Source organism: Siphateles boraxobius, unplaced genomic scaffold (assembly GCF_051911475.1).
Source record: "Siphateles boraxobius isolate OS27281-9 unplaced genomic scaffold, OSU_SipBor_1 197, whole genome shotgun sequence".
In the NCBI taxonomy this organism is placed as follows: domain Eukaryota; kingdom Metazoa; phylum Chordata; class Actinopteri; order Cypriniformes; family Leuciscidae; genus Siphateles; species Siphateles boraxobius.
This window is the reverse complement of record NW_027508807.1, coordinates 262501-280000: the sequence shown is the minus strand read 5'-3', so window position 1 is coordinate 280000 and position 17500 is coordinate 262501. Positions and strand designations below refer to the sequence as shown.

Here is a 17500-nt window from a genome sequence, read left to right as displayed (position 1 = left end):
TCGGTCTTAAAGTGACAGCACACACTTAATATATACATACACTGTTTTCAGTGTTATTGATATTAATAAAACAACAAAATACAGCTTTAACAAAGATGAAACTATATTTAATTTATACAGTGAACAAATAGTGTTATTTTACATTTAGGCTTAATTTCAATTTTTTAATCAGAAAGGGTTTTTAGCACAGGGGGAACACTGCAACATTCCCTCGTTCCTCCTGAAACCTCAGAATGTTGGTAGGTTAGTGTTCTTGGCCAAGAACCTTTAATGTTCTGTGCCAATTGGAGCAAAAAGCACAGCTTCTGTTTAGTTTTAGTTTTTTATTATTGTAGATGTTAATGTTATCTTATGTTCAACAACATAAAGCTTTAAAATTATTCACTTTAAGGGGTCTAAAATAAAGAAAAGAGACATTTTTTTGTTACTCCTGCACTTTATTATACTGAATGTCCTGTGTTTTTTGTTGTTGGTTTTTATTTTGTACTTGAGTGCAGTAAATTTTGGTTGAAAAAATGAGAATCGTGTAAGAGAATCATGATCTCAATTCCCATGGAGAAAAATCGTGATTCACATTTTAGCATGAATCGTGCAGCCCTACTGTAGATGATGATGTCTATGCAATCATGTCCTCATATAATGATGCGGCTGAGGCTGAAAACAGTGCAAGTGTCACCCATGCTCGTGTGTGTGTGTGTGTGTGTGTGTGTGTGTGTGTGTGTGTGTGTGTGTGTGTGTGTGTGTGTGTGTGTGTGTGTGTGTGTGTGTGTGTGTGTGTGTGTGTGTGTGTGTGTGTGTGGTAAACGAAGTCACGCGTCTCTGCCATTCATTTAGAGACACACAGGATTCATATTTATCATATTTAAATAGTCTTTTGGCGGTTTGAAATTCGATTTGATTTGTACTGACCTGCTTTTTATTAATTCATCAAAAACTTGACAAATTGCATGACATTCTGCTTTATACAGTAAATTCCGTTTTTATGACCGGATTCCGCGATTCCGTCTGTGTTTTCTGCATCACGGAGATCTATTATATTGAGGTGTTTTCAGGGTCCGAAATCAACTTTTTGAATTTTTGTGGGCCGGACACCTGCCACGGGGACTGGTAGAGGAAAACATCCACCAGCCAAGCATATTTTTTACCGGCCAAAATAAGAAACAGCCTTTTGGTGTCACAAATACATTCATTTCAGTACATTTAATTGAGATAGGGTATTATGTTGAAGGAATAAGAGTACATAGAAGTCTAAACAGAGCAACAAATAGTAAGACATGGAAGATGTGAGCATGGAACTAGTGCTCATAACAGTACATTTGAAGGTTTTGTAAAACTATCACTTTAACGGAAGTAAAATGTTTTACAGATTAATACTATCAGTTAAACGGTTTAAAAGTAATATATATTTAGCTTTTTTGTTTGTTTACTGCATGGTTAAAAAAAACAGTATATAGCCTATATTTGTTAAATCACAGGGTGCGTAGACACGCGCAACCACACGCGCCTAAAGACATTTCGCTGAGCAAGCATAATGAAGCAAGCGAAATGAAGTAGCTACTGTGTGGGACCATTTCGACAGAAAGGGCGACGAAGTTACCGGTACTTGCAAAATATGCTACGCGGTACTAAAATAAAGCAGTAGGCCTAGTGCAAGTACAATGCAATGGGCTATCACTGGCCAAGCAAACATCCACAAGCCAATGAAAGGCGCTTTCCGAAGTTGGCCACTCTAGCGAGACGTTATCTCTGTATTCCCGGGACATCTGTGCCATCGGAGACCCAGACTAACCATATCATGTAGACATGTTACTTTTTTTAAGTAAAATCTAGACAAGCTGTGGATTGAGGTAGGCCTGCTATTTTTATTTGATGAAAAAAACGTAGTGTGATGAAGAAGAAAAAAAGCATTTTTTTCAAAGCTTCAAACTGATTCAGTGTTTTCTTTTTGTCATCTTAATTTGTTAATTATTTAAGTTAAAGAAATATATTTAGTGTAGATCTATTTTAGGTGTGAAGAAGGTTCACACACGCTTCTAGAGGCACACACACGCAAGGTCTCTCGCTTTCTCCCCCTCAGGCGTGCGCGCGCTACACGGTTTGAAGCGCAGTATGTGCGCGCTCTTTCTCGCTCGCTCTAGATTACGGGAGATTTGAACTAGTTTGCGGGCATCAGGGAGCCACTATCAATATGCGGGAGACTCCCGGAACGTCCGGGAGACTTGGGATGTCTGGAACATTCACCCGCCAGTGTGGCGGATAGCCTTTTGTGATTTAGTCGCCAAACGGAAAATCTACCCGCGTTTGGCGCTTGGCGGGTGTTAATTTCGGCCCCTGGGTGTTTTGCAACTTCAGTGTAGTAAATTATTGCTACTTCAGCAAAGTCTGCTGCTGCCGTAACTCTGAAGCTACGTTCACACCGCCAGCGACTTTGTCGCTGTATGTCGCTAGGCTCTTTACTGTGAAGTCGCTTGTGGGCGTTCGTAGTGCTGTAATGTTATTGGTAGACTGCACGTCTGGCCATATCTATACAAAATACCATCACAAGTGATATATACAACTATACAATTTTAATTTGACTAGGAATTAGGCTCAAAAGAAACAGTATATGCTGTTGGGGGAGTGTTTTTATATTACCACAGCAGTGTTCAGTGGATTAAATAATTTACTAGATTAACGATCGATCAATCAACAAATTAAACTCACTCATACTGTCATAAATTACTAAAACGTCATTCGAATTTGACAAATAATCAATTTTCTTGTCCCTAATAGTCAACACAATGCAGGGGAAACTGTAAAATGAACTGCAGGAGTACTAAACTTGCATCATAAAATTACACCACTCGAACTATAAATGTATGAATTAAACTCACTGAGACTGTCGACAGTTTCTTTTCCATGCATCATTTTATTATATCCATATGTGGTTACAGTCAAATCATATAAAACCGTGGAATCATCCTCGAACTCTTCTGTCTTCCCTGCACTCGAGACGGTGACGTAAGCTCCACTGAAAAGGCTTCTTTCCTATTGGTTGTCGCTCGCGAAAATCGCTTCTCATTTGCATTAAGTTGAAATTTCTCAACTTTTGTCGCTTGTCTCTTGTCGCTTGACACGCCCACATTCTGTCGCCAATGGTCGATGTCGCTCGTGTCGCCGGAAGTCGCCAGCGCTCCATTGAAATGAATGGGATCATGTCGCTTTGTCGCTGCGTGTCGCTGGCGGTGTGAACGGGGCTTGAGAGACAGCTGATGCGTGATCAGTGAAGCGGCTCCAGTCTGCAGTGCAACACTTTCAGTGCCTTCAGCTTTCTGCGTTGATCAACCGGACTCTTGACTCCCAACAAATCCAATGGGCGGGGACATTAGTCTAGTCCACAAAGTGGGGAGTCCTGACAGAGGCGGCTGCGTCAGAGCCAAATATAGCGCATTTCAAAATTAAATTATTTTTACGGTGAATCGGTTTTGATAATGGCCGATACCGATAACCATAAAAAAGGCATAATATCGGAGCCGATAATCGGCCAGGCCGTTAATCGGTCGCCCCCTAATTGACACGTACACACACTCGTACACACACTCACAGACACGCATGCGCACGCATACACTCACAAACATACACACAGACTAACAGACAAATTCATGTAGGCACAGAGAAACACGACATGCATACAGACTTGTGCGCACACACTTAAAAGGGGTAGTTCACTTTTTAAAAAACTTTTGCTGATAATTTACTCACCCCCATGTCATCTAAGATGTCCATGTCTTTCTTTCTTCAGTCGAAAAGAAATTAAGGTTTTTGATGAAAACATTCTAGGATTTTTCTCCATATAATGGACTTCATTGGGGTACCAAATGGTCCAAGGTCCAAATGACAGTTTCAGTGCAGCTTCAAATGGCTTTACACGACACCAGACGATGCATAAGGGTCTTATCTTGCGAAACGATCGGTCATTTCAAAAATAAATAAAAAAGGTTGAAAAAAGGTTGAATGAACGAAATGACTCGGAAAAAAGATTTGTTCATTTTGATGAACGAGTTCGAACAGGAGAGTCACGAACGTGCATCACAGAACAGAGCAAGGCGAGCATTTATGTTTATAAAACTTAAACTTTTTTATTTATTTTTGAAATGACCGATCGTTTCGCAAGATAAGACCCTTATGCATCCTCTGGTGTCGTTTAAAGCCGTTTGAAGCTGCACTGAAACTGTCATTTGGACCTTGGACCGTTTGGTACCCCAATGAAGTCCATTAATTTCTTTTCGACTGAAGAAAGACAGACATGGACGTCTTGGATGACATGGGGGTGAGTAAATTATCAGCAAAAGTTTTTTTAAAAAGTGAACTACTCCTTTAACACTTTAAAAATGCATCTTTCTTCTGAAGCTGTCGTGTTTGATGAAACATTCATACTGAAGTATTTACACACACGTTGTTGATTCACACCCTGCGTTAGAAATGAACTCCTTCATCAGCTGTAATGTGGTGAGCGGTGTGTGTAATGATGATCGTGTGCAGGTGAGGATGAGGATGAAGAGATGAAGATGGCTGATTTGCTGCAGAGGAGGATACAGTTGGCTGGATACTGTAAACTCATCATATACGGCGTCCTGGAGCTCAGAGCCGCCACAGACATACTCAAATACTACAATAAGGTGTGTGTGTGTGTGTGTGTGTGTGTGTGTGTGTTCATCAACACATACATCAGACAATAGTGTCATTATTCAGATCAGATTAGTGTCTCCAAGAATCTAATCTTACATGAGCTTCTGTTCTTGTTTATTTGGTCAGCTTGTGTTCTTCATTGCTTCTGCTTGTATTAGTGTTATTTGTAAGTGGCTTCGGGTAAAAGCACCAATATTTAATGAATCTATTGCGTGTTTTTTCTGTAGTTCTACAGGGATTTCGGTGACATCATCAAAGAGACTCTCAGCAAAACCAAGATGATTAGCTCTGTGGAAAGTGCCAGAACTGTGTGCTTGTGTCTGCAGCAGGTGTGTGTGTTTAATATTTGTGTGAGTGAGTGTGTTAATATTTGTGTTAGAGAGTGTGAGAGGGTGTGTGTGTGAGTATGAGAGGGAGTATGGGTGTAAGTATGTGAGAGTGTATGTGTGTGAGTGAGTGTGTGAGTGTGTGAGTATGTGTAAGAGGAAATATTTGTGAGAGGGAGTATGTGTGAGTGTGAGAGGGAGTATGTGTGAGGATGAGAGGGAGTATGTGTGAGAGTGAGTATGTGTGAGAGTGAGTATGTGTGAGAGTGAGTATGTGTGAGAGTGAGTATGTGTGAGAGTGAGTATGTGTGAGAGTGAGTATGTGTGAGAGTGAGTATGTGTGAGAGTGAGTATGTGTGAGAGTGAGTATGTGAGAGGGAGTATGTGAGAGGGAGTATGTGAGAGGGAGTATGTGAGAGGGAGTATGTGAGAGGGAGTATGTGAGAGGGAGTATGTGTGAGTGAGTATGTGTGAGTGTGAGAGGGAGTGTGTGTGAGTGTGAGAGGGAGTGTGTGTGAGAGGGAGTGTGTGTGAGGATGAGAGGTAGTATGTGTGAGCGTGAGAGGGAGTATGTGTGAGTGAGAGGGAGTATGTGTGAGTGAGAGAGGGAGTATGTGTGAGGATGAGAGGGAGTATGTGTGAGTGTGAGAGGGAGTGTGTGTGAGGATGAGAGGTAGTATGTGTGAGCGTGAGAGGGAGTATGTGTGAGTGAGAGGGAGTATGTGTGAGTGAGAGAGGGAGTATGTGTGAGGATGAGAGGGAGTATGTGTGAGTGTGAGAGGGAGTGTGTGTGAGGATGAGAGGTAGTATGTGTGAGCGTGAGAGGGAGTATGTGTGAGTGAGAGAGGGAGTATGTGTGAGCGTGAGAGAGGGAGTATGTGTGAGTGTGAGAGGGAGTATGTGTGAGTGTGAGAGGGAGTATGTGTGAGTGTGAGAGGGAGTGTGTGTGAGGATGAGAGGTAGTATGTGTGAGTGAGAGGGAGTATGTGTGAGTGAGAGAGGGAGTATGTGTGAGCGTGAGAGGGAGTATGTGTGAGCGTGAGAGGGAGTATGTGTGAGCATGAGAGGGAGTATGTGTGAGTGTGAGAGGGAGTGTGTGTGAGTGTGAGAGGGAGTGTGTGTGAGGATGAGAGGTAGTATGTGTGAGCGTGAGAGGGAGTATGTGTGAGTGAGAGGGAGTGTGTGTGAGCGTGAGAGGGAGTGTGTGTGAGCGTGAGAGGGAGTGTGTGTGAGCGTGAGAGGTAGTATGTGTGAGCGTGAGAGGGAGTGTGTGTGAGGATGAGAGGTAGTATGTGTGAGTGAGAGAGGGAGTATGTGTGAGCGTGAGAGGGAGTATGTGTGAGCGTGAGAGGGAGTGTGTGTGAGCGTGAGAGGGAGTATGTGTGAGTGTGAGAGGGAGTATGTGTGAGCGTGAGAGGGAGTGTGTGTGAGCGTGAGAGGGAGTGTGTGTGAGCGTGAGAGGTAGTATGTGTGAGCGTGAGAGGGAGTGTGTGTGAGGATGAGAGGTAGTATGTGTGAGTGAGAGAGGGAGTATGTGTGAGCGTGAGAGGGAGTATGTGTGAGCGTGAGAGGGAGTGTGTGTGAGCGTGAGAGGGAGTATGTGTGAGCGTGAGAGGGAGTGTGTGTGAGGATGAGAGGTAGTATGTGTGAGTGAGAGAGGGAGTATGTGTGAGCGTGAGAGGGAGTATGTGTGAGCGTGAGAGGGAGTGTGTGTGAGTGTGAGAGGGAGTATGTGTGAGTATGAGAGGGAGTATGTGTGAGGATGAGAGGGAGTGTGTGTGAGTGTGAGAGGGAGTGTGTGTGAGTGTGAGAGGGAGTGTGTGTGAGTGTGAGAGGGAGTGTGTGTGAGTGTGAGGGAGTGTGTGTGAGTTAGACGGAGTATGTGTGAGACTGAGAGGGAGTGTGTGTGAGTGTGGGTGGGAGTATGTGTGAGAGGGAGTATGTGTGAGTGTGAGGGAGTATGTGTGAGTGTTAGAGGGAGTATGTGTGAGTGTGAGAGGGAGTGTGTGTGAGTGTGAGAGGGAGTATGTGTGAGTGTGAGAGGGAGTATGTGTGAGAGGGAGTGTGTGTGAGTGTGAGAGGGAGTGTGTGTGAGTGAGAGGGAGTGTGTGTGAGTGAGAGGGAGTATGTGTGAGAGTGAGAGGGAGTATGTGTGAGTGTTAGAGGGAGTGTGTGTGAGTGTGAGAGGGAGTGTGTGTGAGTGTGGGTGAGTGTGGGAGGGAGTATGTGTGAGAGGGAGTATGTGTGAGTGTTAGAGGGAGTATGTGTGAGTGTGAGAGGGAGTATGTGTGAGTGTTAGAGGGAGTATGTGTGAGTGTGAGAGGGAGTGTGTGTGTGTGTGAGTGAGAGGGACTGTGTGTGAGTGAGAGGGAGTATGTGTGAGAGTGAGAGGGAGTGTGTGTGTGTGTGAGTGAGAGGGACTGTGTGTGAGTGAGAGGGAGTATGTGTGAGAGTGAGAGGGAGTATGTGTGAGTGTTAGAGGGAGTATGTGTGAGTGTTAGAGGGAGTATGTGTGAGTGTGAGAGGGAGTATGTGTGAGAGGGAGTGTGTGTGAGTGTGAGAGGGAGTATGTGTGAGTGTTAGAGGGAGTATGTGTGAGTGTGAGAGGGAGTATGTGTGAGTGTGAGAGGGAGTATTTGTGAGTGTGAGAGGGAGTATGTGTGAGTGTGAGAGGGAGTACGTGTGAGAGGGAGTACGTGTGAGAGGGAGTACGTGTGAGAGGGAGTACGTGTGAGAGGGAGTACGTGTGAGAGGGAGTACGTGTGAGAGGGAGTACGTGTGAGAGGGAGTACGTGTGAGAGGGAGTACGTGTGAGAGGGAGTACGTGTGAGAGGGAGTACGTGTGAGAGGGAGTACGTGTGAGAGGGAGTACGTGTGAGAGGGAGTACGTGTGAGAGGGAGTACGTGTGAGAGGGAGTACGTGTGAGTGTGAGAGGGAGTGTGTGTAAGTGTGAGAGGGAGTGTGTGTGAGTGTGAGAGGGAGTATGTGTGAGAGGGAGTATGTGTGAGTGTTAGAGGGAGTATGTGTGAGTGTGAGAGGGAGTATTTGTGAGTGTGACAGGGAGTATTTGTGAGTGTGAGAGGGAGTACGTGTGAGAGGGAGTATGTGTGAGAGGGAGTGTGTGTGAGTGTGAGAGGGAGTGTGTGTGAGTGAGAGGGAGTGTGTGTGAGTGAGAGGGAGTATGTGTGAGAGTGAGAGGGAGTATGTGTGAGTGTTAGAGGGAGTGTGTGTGAGTGTGAGAGGGAGTGTGTGTGAGTGTGGGTGAGTGTGGGAGGGAGTATGTGTGAGAGGGAGTATGTGTGAGTGTTAGAGGGAGTATGTGTGAGTGTGAGAGGGAGTATGTGTGAGTGTTAGAGGGAGTATGTGTGAGTGTGAGAGGGAGTGTGTGTGTGTGTGAGTGAGAGGGACTGTGTGTGAGTGAGAGGGAGTATGTGTGAGAGTGAGAGGGAGTGTGTGTGTGTGTGAGTGAGAGGGACTGTGTGTGAGTGAGAGGGAGTATGTGTGAGAGTGAGAGGGAGTATGTGTGAGTGTTAGAGGGAGTATGTGTGAGTGTTAGAGGGAGTATGTGTGAGTGTGAGAGGGAGTATGTGTGAGAGGGAGTGTGTGTGAGTGTGAGAGGGAGTATGTGTGAGTGTTAGAGGGAGTATGTGTGAGTGTGAGAGGGAGTATGTGTGAGTGTGAGAGGGAGTATTTGTGAGTGTGAGAGGGAGTATGTGTGAGTGTGAGAGGGAGTACGTGTGAGAGGGAGTACGTGTGAGAGGGAGTACGTGTGAGAGGGAGTACGTGTGAGAGGGAGTACGTGTGAGAGGGAGTACGTGTGAGAGGGAGTACGTGTGAGAGGGAGTACGTGTGAGAGGGAGTACGTGTGAGAGGGAGTACGTGTGAGAGGGAGTACGTGTGAGAGGGAGTACGTGTGAGAGGGAGTACGTGTGAGAGGGAGTACGTGTGAGAGGGAGTACGTGTGAGTGTGAGAGGGAGTGTGTGTAAGTGTGAGAGGGAGTGTGTGTGAGTGTGAGAGGGAGTATGTGTGAGAGGGAGTATGTGTGAGTGTTAGAGGGAGTATGTGTGAGTGTGAGAGGGAGTATTTGTGAGTGTGACAGGGAGTATTTGTGAGTGTGAGAGGGAGTACGTGTGAGAGGGAGTACGTGTGAGAGGGAGTACGTGTGAGAGGGAGTACGTGTGAGAGGGAGTACGTGTGAGAGGGAGTACGTGTGAGAGGGAGTACGTGTGAGAGGGAGTACGTGTGAGAGGGAGTACGTGTGAGAGGGAGTACGTGTGAGTGTGAGAGGGAGTACGTGTGAGTGTGAGAGGGAGTACGTGTGAGTGTGAGAGGGAGTACATGTGAGCGTGAGAGGGAGTACGTTTGAGCGTGAGAGGGAGTACGTGTGAGGGAATACGTGTGAGAGGGAGTACGTGTGAGAGGGAGTACGTGTGAGAGGGAGTACGTGTGAGAGGGAGTACGTGTGAGAGGGAGTACGTGTGAGAGGGAGTACGTGTGAGAGGGAGTACGTGTGAGAGGGAGTACGTGTGAGAGGGAGTACGTGTGAGAGGGAGTACGTGTGAGAGGGAGTACGTGTGAGAGGGAGTACGTGTGAGAGGGAGTACGTGTGAGAGGGAGTACGTGTGAGAGGGAGTACGTGTGAGAGGGAGTACGTGTGAGAGGGAGTACGTGTGAGAGGGAGTACGTGTGAGAGGGAGTACGTGTGAGAGGGAGTACGTGTGAGAGGGAGTACGTGTGAGAGGGAGTACGTGTGAGCGTGAGAGGGAGTACGTGTGAGTGTGAGGGAATACGTGTGAGCGTGAGAGGGAGTACGTGTGAGAGTGAGAGGGAGTACGTTTGAGCGTGAGAGGGAGTACGTGTGAGAGTGAGAGGGAGTACGTTTGAGCGTGAGAGGGAGTACGTGTGAGCGTGAGAGGGAGTACGTGTGAGTGAGAGAGGGAGTACGTGTGAGCGTGAGAGGGAGTACGTGTGAGCGTGAGAGGGAGTACGTGTGAGCGTGAGAGGGAGTACGTGTGAGCGTGAGAGGGAGTACGTGTGAGAGGGAGTATGTGTGTGAGTGTGAGGGTGTGTGAGAGGGAGTGTGTGTGAGAGGGAGTATGTGTGAGTGTGAGAGGGAGTATGTGTGAGTGTGAGGGAGTATGTGTGAGTGTGAGGGAGTATGTGTGAGAGGGAGTATGTGTGAGAGGGAGTGTGTGTGAGCGTGAGAGGGAGTATGTGTGAGCGTGAGAGGGAGTATGTGTGAGCGTGAGAGGGAGTATGTGTGAGCGTGAGAGGGAGTATGTGTGAGCGTGAGAGGGAGTATGTGTGCGCGTGAGAGGGAGTATGTGTGCGCGTGAGAGGGAGTATGTGTGAGTGAGTATGTGTGTGACTGTGAGAGGGAGTATGTGTGAGTGTGAGAGGGAGTATGTGTGAGCGTGAGAGGGAGTATGTGTGAGCGTGAGAGGGAGTATGTGTGAGCGTGAGAGGGAGAATGTGTGAGCGTGAGAGGGAGTATGTGTGAGCGTGAGAGGGAGTATGTGTGAGCGTGAGAGGGAGTATGTGTGAGCGTGAGAGGGAGTATGTGTGAGCGTGAGAGGGAGTATGTGTGAGAGGGAGTGTGTGTGAGTGTGAGAGGGAGTGTGTGTGAGTGTGAGAGGGAGTATGTGTGAGAGGGAGTATGTGTGAGTGTGAGAGGGAGTATGTGTGAGTGTGAGGGAGTATGTGTGAGTGTGAGAGGGAGTATGTGTGTGTGAGAGGGAGTATGTGTGAGTGTGGAGAGGGGGAGTATGTGTGAGAGGGAGTATGTGTGAGTGTGAGAGGGAGTATGTGTGAGTGTGAGAGGGAGTATGTGTGAGTGAGAGGGAGTAGTTGTGAGTGGTGAGAGGGAGTGTGTGTGAGTGAGAGGGAGTATGTTGAGAGGGAGTGTGTGTGAGTGTGAGAGGGAGTATGTGTGAGGGGAGTATGTGTGAGAGGGAGTGTGTGTGAGTGTGAGAGGGAGTATGTGTGAGGATGAGAGGGAGTATGTGTGAGAGGGAGTGTGTGTGAGTGTGAGAGGGAGTATGTGTGAGGATGAGAGGGAGTATGTGTGAGAGGGAGTGTGTGTGAGTGTGAGAGGGAGTATGTGTGAGAGGGAGTGTGTGTGAGTGTGAGAGGGAGTATGTGTGAGGATGAGAGGGAGTATGTGTGAGAGGGAGTGTGTGTGAGTGTGAGAGGGAGTATGTGTGAGTGTGAGAGGGAGTATGTGTGAGTGTGAGAGGGAATATGTGTGTGTGTGAGGGAGTATGTGTGAGTGAGTATGTGTGAGCGAGTATGTGTGTGAGTGTGAGAGGGAGTGAGTGTGAGAGGGAGTATGTCTGAGTGTGACAGGGAGTGTGTGAGTGAGTATGTGTGTGTGAGAATGAGAGGGAGTATGTGTGAGTATGAAAGTGAAAGTATGTGTGAGAGTGAGTGTGTGAGTGAGAGAGTATGTTTGTTAGTGTGTGTAGTTTCAGTCAGCGACCTCTGTATCATCTCTCTTCACTGTGGTGTGTGTGTGTGTGTGTGTGTGTGTGTGTGTGCGTGTGAGGGAGTACGTGTGAGAGGGAGTACGTGTGAGTGTGAGGGAATACGTGTGAGTGTGAGAGGGAGTACGTGTGAGAGTGAGAGGGAGTACGTTTGAGCGTGAGAGGGAGTACGTGTGAGAGTGAGAGGGAGTACGTTTGAGTGTGAGAGGGAGTACGTGTGAGTGTGAGAGGGAGTACGTGTGAGTGAGAGAGGGAGTACGTGTGAGCGTGAGAGGGAGTACGTGTGAGCGTGAGAGGGAGTACGTGTGAGAGGGAGTATGTGTGTGAGTGTGAGGGTGTGTGTGAGAGGGAGTGTGTGTGAGAGGGAGTGTGTGTGAGAGGGAGTGTGTGTGAGAGGGAGTATGTGTGAGTGTGAGAGGGAGTATGTGTGAGTGTGAGGGAGTATGTGTGAGAGGGAGTATGTGTGAGAGGGAGTATGTGTGAGAGGGAGTATGTGTGAGAGGGAGTATGTGTGAGCGTGAGAGGGAGTATGTGTGAGCGTGAGAGGGAGTATGTGTGAGCGTGAGAGGGAGTATGTGTGAGCGTGAGAGGGAGTATGTGTGAGCGTGAGAGGGAGTATGTGTGAGCGTGAGAGGGAGTATGTGTGCGCGTGAGAGGGAGTATGTGTGCGCGTGAGAGGGAGTATGTGTGAGTGAGTATGTGTGTGAGTGTGAGAGGGAGTATGTGTGAGTGTGAGAGGGAGTATGTGTGAGTGTGAGAGGGAGTATGTGTGAGCGTGAGAGGGAGTATGTGTGAGCGTGAGAGGGAGAATGTGTGAGCGTGAGAGGGAGTATGTGTGAGCGTGAGAGGGAGTATGTGTGAGCGTGAGAGGGAGTATGTGTGAGCGTGAGAGGGAGTATGTGTGAGAGGGAGTGTGTGTGAGTGTGAGAGGGAGTGTGTGTGAGTGTGAGAGGGAGTATGTGTGAGAGGGAGTATGTGTGAGTGTGAGAGGGAGTATGTGTGAGTGTGAGGGAGTATGTGTGAGTGTGAGAGGGAGTATGTGTGAGGATGAGAGGGAGTGTGTGTGAGTGTGAGAGGGAGTATGTGTGAGGGAGTATGTGTGAGAGGGAGTATGTGTGAGGATGAGAGGGAGTATGTGTGAGAGGGAGTATGTGTGAGTGTGAGAGGGAGTGTGTGTGAGTGAGAGGGAGTATGTGTGAGAGGGAGTGTGTGTGAGTGTGAGAGGGAGTATGTGTGAGAGGGAGTGTGTGTGAGGATGAGAGGGAGTATGTGTGAGAGGGAGTGTGTGTGAGTGTGAGAGGGAGTATGTGTGAGAGGGAGTGTGTGTGAGTGTGAGAGGGAGTATGTGTGAGAGGGAGTATGTGTGAGAGGGAGTATGTGTGAGGATGAGAGGGAGTATGTGTGAGTGTGAGAGGGAGTATGTGTGAGTGTGAGAGGGAGTATGTGTGAGTGTGAGAGGGAGTATGTGTGAGTGTGAGAGGGAGTGTGTGTGAGTGAGAGGGAGTATGTGTGAGAGGGAGTGTGTGTGAGTGTGAGAGGGAGTATGTGTGAGGATGAGAGGGAGTATGTGTGAGAGGGAGTGTGTGTGAGTGTGAGAGGGAGTATGTGTGAGGATGAGAGGGAGTATGTGTGAGAGGGAGTGTGTGTGAGTGTGAGAGGGAGTATGTGTGAGAGGGAGTGTGTGTGAGTGTGAGAGGGAGTGTGTGTGAGTGTGAGAGGGAGTATGTGTGAGGATGAGAGGGAGTGTGTGTGAGTGTGAGAGGGAGTATGTGTGAGTGTGAGAGGGAGTATGTGTGAGTGTGAGAGGGAGTATGTGTGAGTGTGAGGGAGTATGTGTGAGTGAGTATGTGTGAGCGAGTATGTGTGTGAGTGTGAGAGGGAGTGAGTGTGAGAGGGAGTATGTCTGAGTGTGACAGGGAGTGTGTGAGTGAGTATGTGTGTGTGAGAATGAGAGGGAGTATGTGTGAGTATGAAAGTGAAAGTATGTGTGAGAGTGAGTGTGTGAGTGAGAGAGTATGTTTGTTAGTGTGTGTAGTTTCAGTCAGCGACCTCTGTATCATCTCTCTTCACTGTGGTGTGTGTGTGTGTGTGTGTGTGTGTGTGTGTGTGTGTGTGTGTGTGTGTGTGTGTGCGTGTGAGGGAGTACGTGTGAGAGGGAGTACGTGTGAGTGTGAGGGAATACGTGTGAGTGTGAGAGGGAGTACGTGTGAGAGTGAGAGGGAGTACGTTTGAGCGTGAGAGGGAGTACGTGTGAGAGTGAGAGGGAGTACGTTTGAGTGTGAGAGGGAGTACGTGTGAGTGTGAGAGGGAGTACGTGTGAGTGAGAGAGGGAGTACGTGTGAGCATGAGAGGGAGTACGTGTGAGCGTGAGAGGGAGTACGTGTGAGAGGGAGTATGTGTGTGAGTGTGAGGGTGTGTGTGAGAGGGAGTGTGTGTGAGAGGGAGTGTGTGTGAGAGGGAGTGTGTGTGAGAGGGAGTGTGTGTGAGAGGGAGTATGTGTGAGTGTGAGAGGGAGTATGTGTGAGTGTGAGGGAGTATGTGTGAGAGGGAGTATGTGTGAGAGGGAGTATGTGTGAGCGTGAGAGGGAGTATGTGTGAGCGTGAGAGGGAGTATGTGTGAGCGTGAGAGGGAGTATGTGTGAGCGTGAGAGGGAGTATGTGTGCGCGTGAGAGGGAGTATGTGTGCGCGTGAGAGGGAGTATGTGTGCGCGTGAGAGGGAGTATGTGTGAGTGAGTATGTGTGTGAGTGTGAGAGGGAGTATGTGTGAGTGTGAGAGGGAGTATGTGTGAGTGTGAGAGGGAGTATGTGTGAGCGTGAGAGGGAGTATGTGTGAGCGTGAGAGGGAGTATGTGTGAGCGTGAGAGGGAGTATGTGTGAGCGTGAGAGGGAGTATGTGTGAGCGTGAGAGGGAGTATGTGTGAGCGTGAGAGGGAGTATGTGTGAGCGTGAGAGGGAGTATGTGTGAGCGTGAGAGGGAGTATGTGTGAGCGTGAGAGGGAGTATGTGTGAGCGTGAGAGGGAGTATGTGTGAGAGGGAGTGTGTGTGAGTGTGAGAGGGAGTGTGTGTGAGTGTGAGAGGGAGTATGTGTGAGAGGGAGTATGTGTGAGTGTGAGAGGGAGTATGTGTGAGTGTGAGGGAGTATGTGTGAGTGTGAGAGGGAGTATGTGTGAGGATGAGAGGGAGTGTGTGTGAGTGTGAGAGGGAGTATGTGTGAGGGAGTATGTGTGAGAGGGAGTATGTGTGAGTGTGAGAGGGAGTATGTGTGAGAGGGAGTGTGTGTGAGTGAGAGGGAGTATGTGTGAGAGGGAGTGTGTGTGAGTGTGAGAGGGAGTATGTGTGAGAGGGAGTGTGTGTGAAGATGAGAGGGAGTATGTGTGAGAGGGAGTGTGTGTGAGTGTGAGAGGGAGTATGTGTGAGAGGGAGTGTGTGTGAGTGTGAGAGGGAGTATGTGTGAGAGGGAGTATGTGTGAGAGGGAGTATGTGTGAGAGGGAGTATGTGTGAGGATGAGAGGGAGTATGTGTGAGAGGGAGTATGTGTGAGTGTGAGAGGGAGTATGTGTGAGTGTGAGAGGGAGTATGTGTGAGTGTGAGAGGGAGTATGTGTGAGTGTGAGAGGGAGTGTGTGTGAGTGAGAGGGAGTATGTGTGAGAGGGAGTGTGTGTGAGTGTGAGAGGGAGTATGTGTGAGGATGAGAGGGAGTATGTGTGAGAGGGAGTGTGTGTGAGTGTGAGAGGGAGTATGTGTGAGGATGAGAGGGAGTATGTGTGAGAGGGAGTGTGTGTGAGTGTGAGAGGGAGTATGTGTGAGAGGGAGTGTGTGTGAGTGTGAGAGGGAGTATGTGTGAGGATGAGAGGGAGTATGTGTGAGAGGGAGTGTGTGTGAGTGTGAGAGGGAGTATGTGTGAGTGTGAGAGGGAGTATGTGTGAGTGTGAGAGGGAGTATGTGTGAGTGTGAGGGAGTATGTGTGAGTGAGTATGTGTGAGCGAGTATGTGTGTGAGTGTGAGAGGGAGTGAGTGTGAGAGGGAGTATGTCTGAGTGTGACAGGGAGTGTGTGAGTGAGTATGTGTGTGTGAGAATGAGAGGGAGTATGTGTGAGTATGAAAGTGAAAGTATGTGTGAGAGTGAGTGTGTGAGTGAGAGAGTATGTTTGTTAGTGTGTGTAGTTTCAGTCAGCGACCTCTGTATCATCTCTCTTCACTGTGGTGTGTGTGTGTGTGTGTGTGTGTGTGTGTGTGTGTGTGTGTGTGTGTGTGTGTGAGCAGCTCTTCTCAGGGCTCGAGCAGGACTGTCGTGATGAAGAGATGATGGAGATCAGATCTCTGGCAAAAAAACTGGCGGTGAACTTTAGCATCAACCTGCGTGCCGTCCGCGAGCCGCTGCTGGCGTTACACCAGTGCGTTCATCACCCGCTCACTGGTTTCTCTCTCTCTCACTGGTTTATGTCTCTCTCACTGGTTTATGTCTCTCTCTCACTGGTTTATGTTGTTCTCTCACTGGTTTCTATCGTTCTCTCACTGGTTTCTGTCGTTCTCTCACTGGTTTCTGTCGTTTTATCACTGGTTTCTGTCGTTCTCTCAATGGTTTCTGTCGTTCTCTCACTGGTTTCTGTCGTTCTCTCACTGGTTTCTGTCGTTCTATCACTGGTTTCTGTCGTTCTCTCACTCGTTTCTGTTGTTCTCTCACTGGTTTCTATCGTTCTCTCACTGGTTTCTGTCGTTCTCTCAATGGTTTCTGTCGTTCTCTCACTGGTTTCTATCGTTCTCTCACTGGTTTCTGTCGTTCTCTCACTGGTTTCTGTCGTTTTATCACTGGTTTCTGTCGTTCTCTCAATGGTTTCTGTCGTTCTCTCACTGGTTTCTGTCGTTCTCTCACTGGTTTCTGTCGTTCTATCACTGGTTTCTGTCGTTCTCTCACTCGTTTCTGTTGTTCTCTCACTGGTTTCTATCGTTCTCTCACTGGTTTCTGTCGTTCTCTCAATGGTTTCTGTTGTTCTATCACTGGTTTCTGTTGTTCTCTCACTGGTTTCTGTCGTTCTCTCACTGGTTTGTGTTGTTCTCTCACTGGTTTCTGTCGTTCTATCACTGGTTTCTGTCGTTCTATCACTGGTTTCTGTTGTTCTCACTGGTTTCTGTTGTTCTCTCACTGGTTTCTGTCGTTCTCTCACTGGTTTCTGTTGTTCTCTCACTGGTTTCTGTCGTTCTATAACTGGTTTCTGTCGTTCTCTCACTGGTTTCTGTCGTTCTGTCACTGGTTTCTGTCGTTCTATCACTGGTTTCTGTTGTTCTCTCACTGGTTTCTGTTGTTCTCTCACTGGTGGGTGTCGTTCTATCACTGGTTTCTGTCGTTCTATCACTCGTTTCTGTTGTTCTCTCACTCGTTTCTGTTGTTCTCTCACTGGTGTGTGTCGTTCTATCACTGGTTTCTGTCGTTCTCACTGGTTTCTGTCGTTCTATCACTCGTTTCTGTTGTTCTCTCACTGGTTTCTGTCGTTCTCTCACTGGTTTCTGTCGTTCTCTCACTGGTTTCTGTCGTTCTATCACTGGTTTCTGTCGTTCTATCACTGGTTTCTGTCGTTCTCTCACTGGTTACTGTCGTTCTATCACTGGTTTCTGTCGTTTTTCACTGGTTTCTGTCGTTCTATCACTGGTTTCTGTTGTTCTCTCACTGGTTTCTGTTGTTCTCTCACTGGTGTCTGTCGTTCTATCACTGGTTTCTGTCGTTCTCTCACTGGTTTCTGTCGTTCTATCACTGGTGTCTGTCGTTCTCACTGGTTTCTGTCGTTCTATCACTCGTTTCTGTTGTTCTCTCACTGGTTTCTGTCGTTCTCTCACTGGTTTCTGTCGTTCTCTCACTGGTTTCTGTCGTTCTCTTACTGGTTTCTCTGGTTTGCGTAGGGACGGCATCCACTTTGCTAGTCAAGGGCTTGATAAGGGCGACTTGATGAATCTGAGTTTTCTGGAGATTCTCAGTGAATTCAGTTTCAAACTCCTGCAGCCTGAACGCAAGCATCTGTGAGTAT

At 47.9% G+C, this 17500-nt stretch overlaps 1 protein-coding gene across 5 annotated transcripts in view; it reads left to right on the top strand.

The window, feature by feature from the left end:
- The window catches only part of stag3 (STAG3 cohesin complex component), a 76679-nt gene that overhangs the window by 54885 nt on the left and 4294 nt on the right, over window positions 1–17500 (top strand). For all 5 annotated transcript variants that reach the window (XR_013205781.1, XM_077235513.1, XM_077235511.1 and 2 more), the window contains exons 23-26: window positions 4522–4658; window positions 4896–4997; window positions 15744–15874; window positions 17376–17492. Coding sequence is in view for 4 of the 5 variants with exons in the window: in XM_077235513.1 (XP_077091628.1) it covers window positions 4522–4658; window positions 4896–4997; window positions 15744–15874; window positions 17376–17492 (487 nt within the window). In the remaining variant the exon portion in view is untranslated. The remainder of the gene's footprint in view (window positions 1–4521; window positions 4659–4895; window positions 4998–15743; window positions 15875–17375; window positions 17493–17500) is intronic.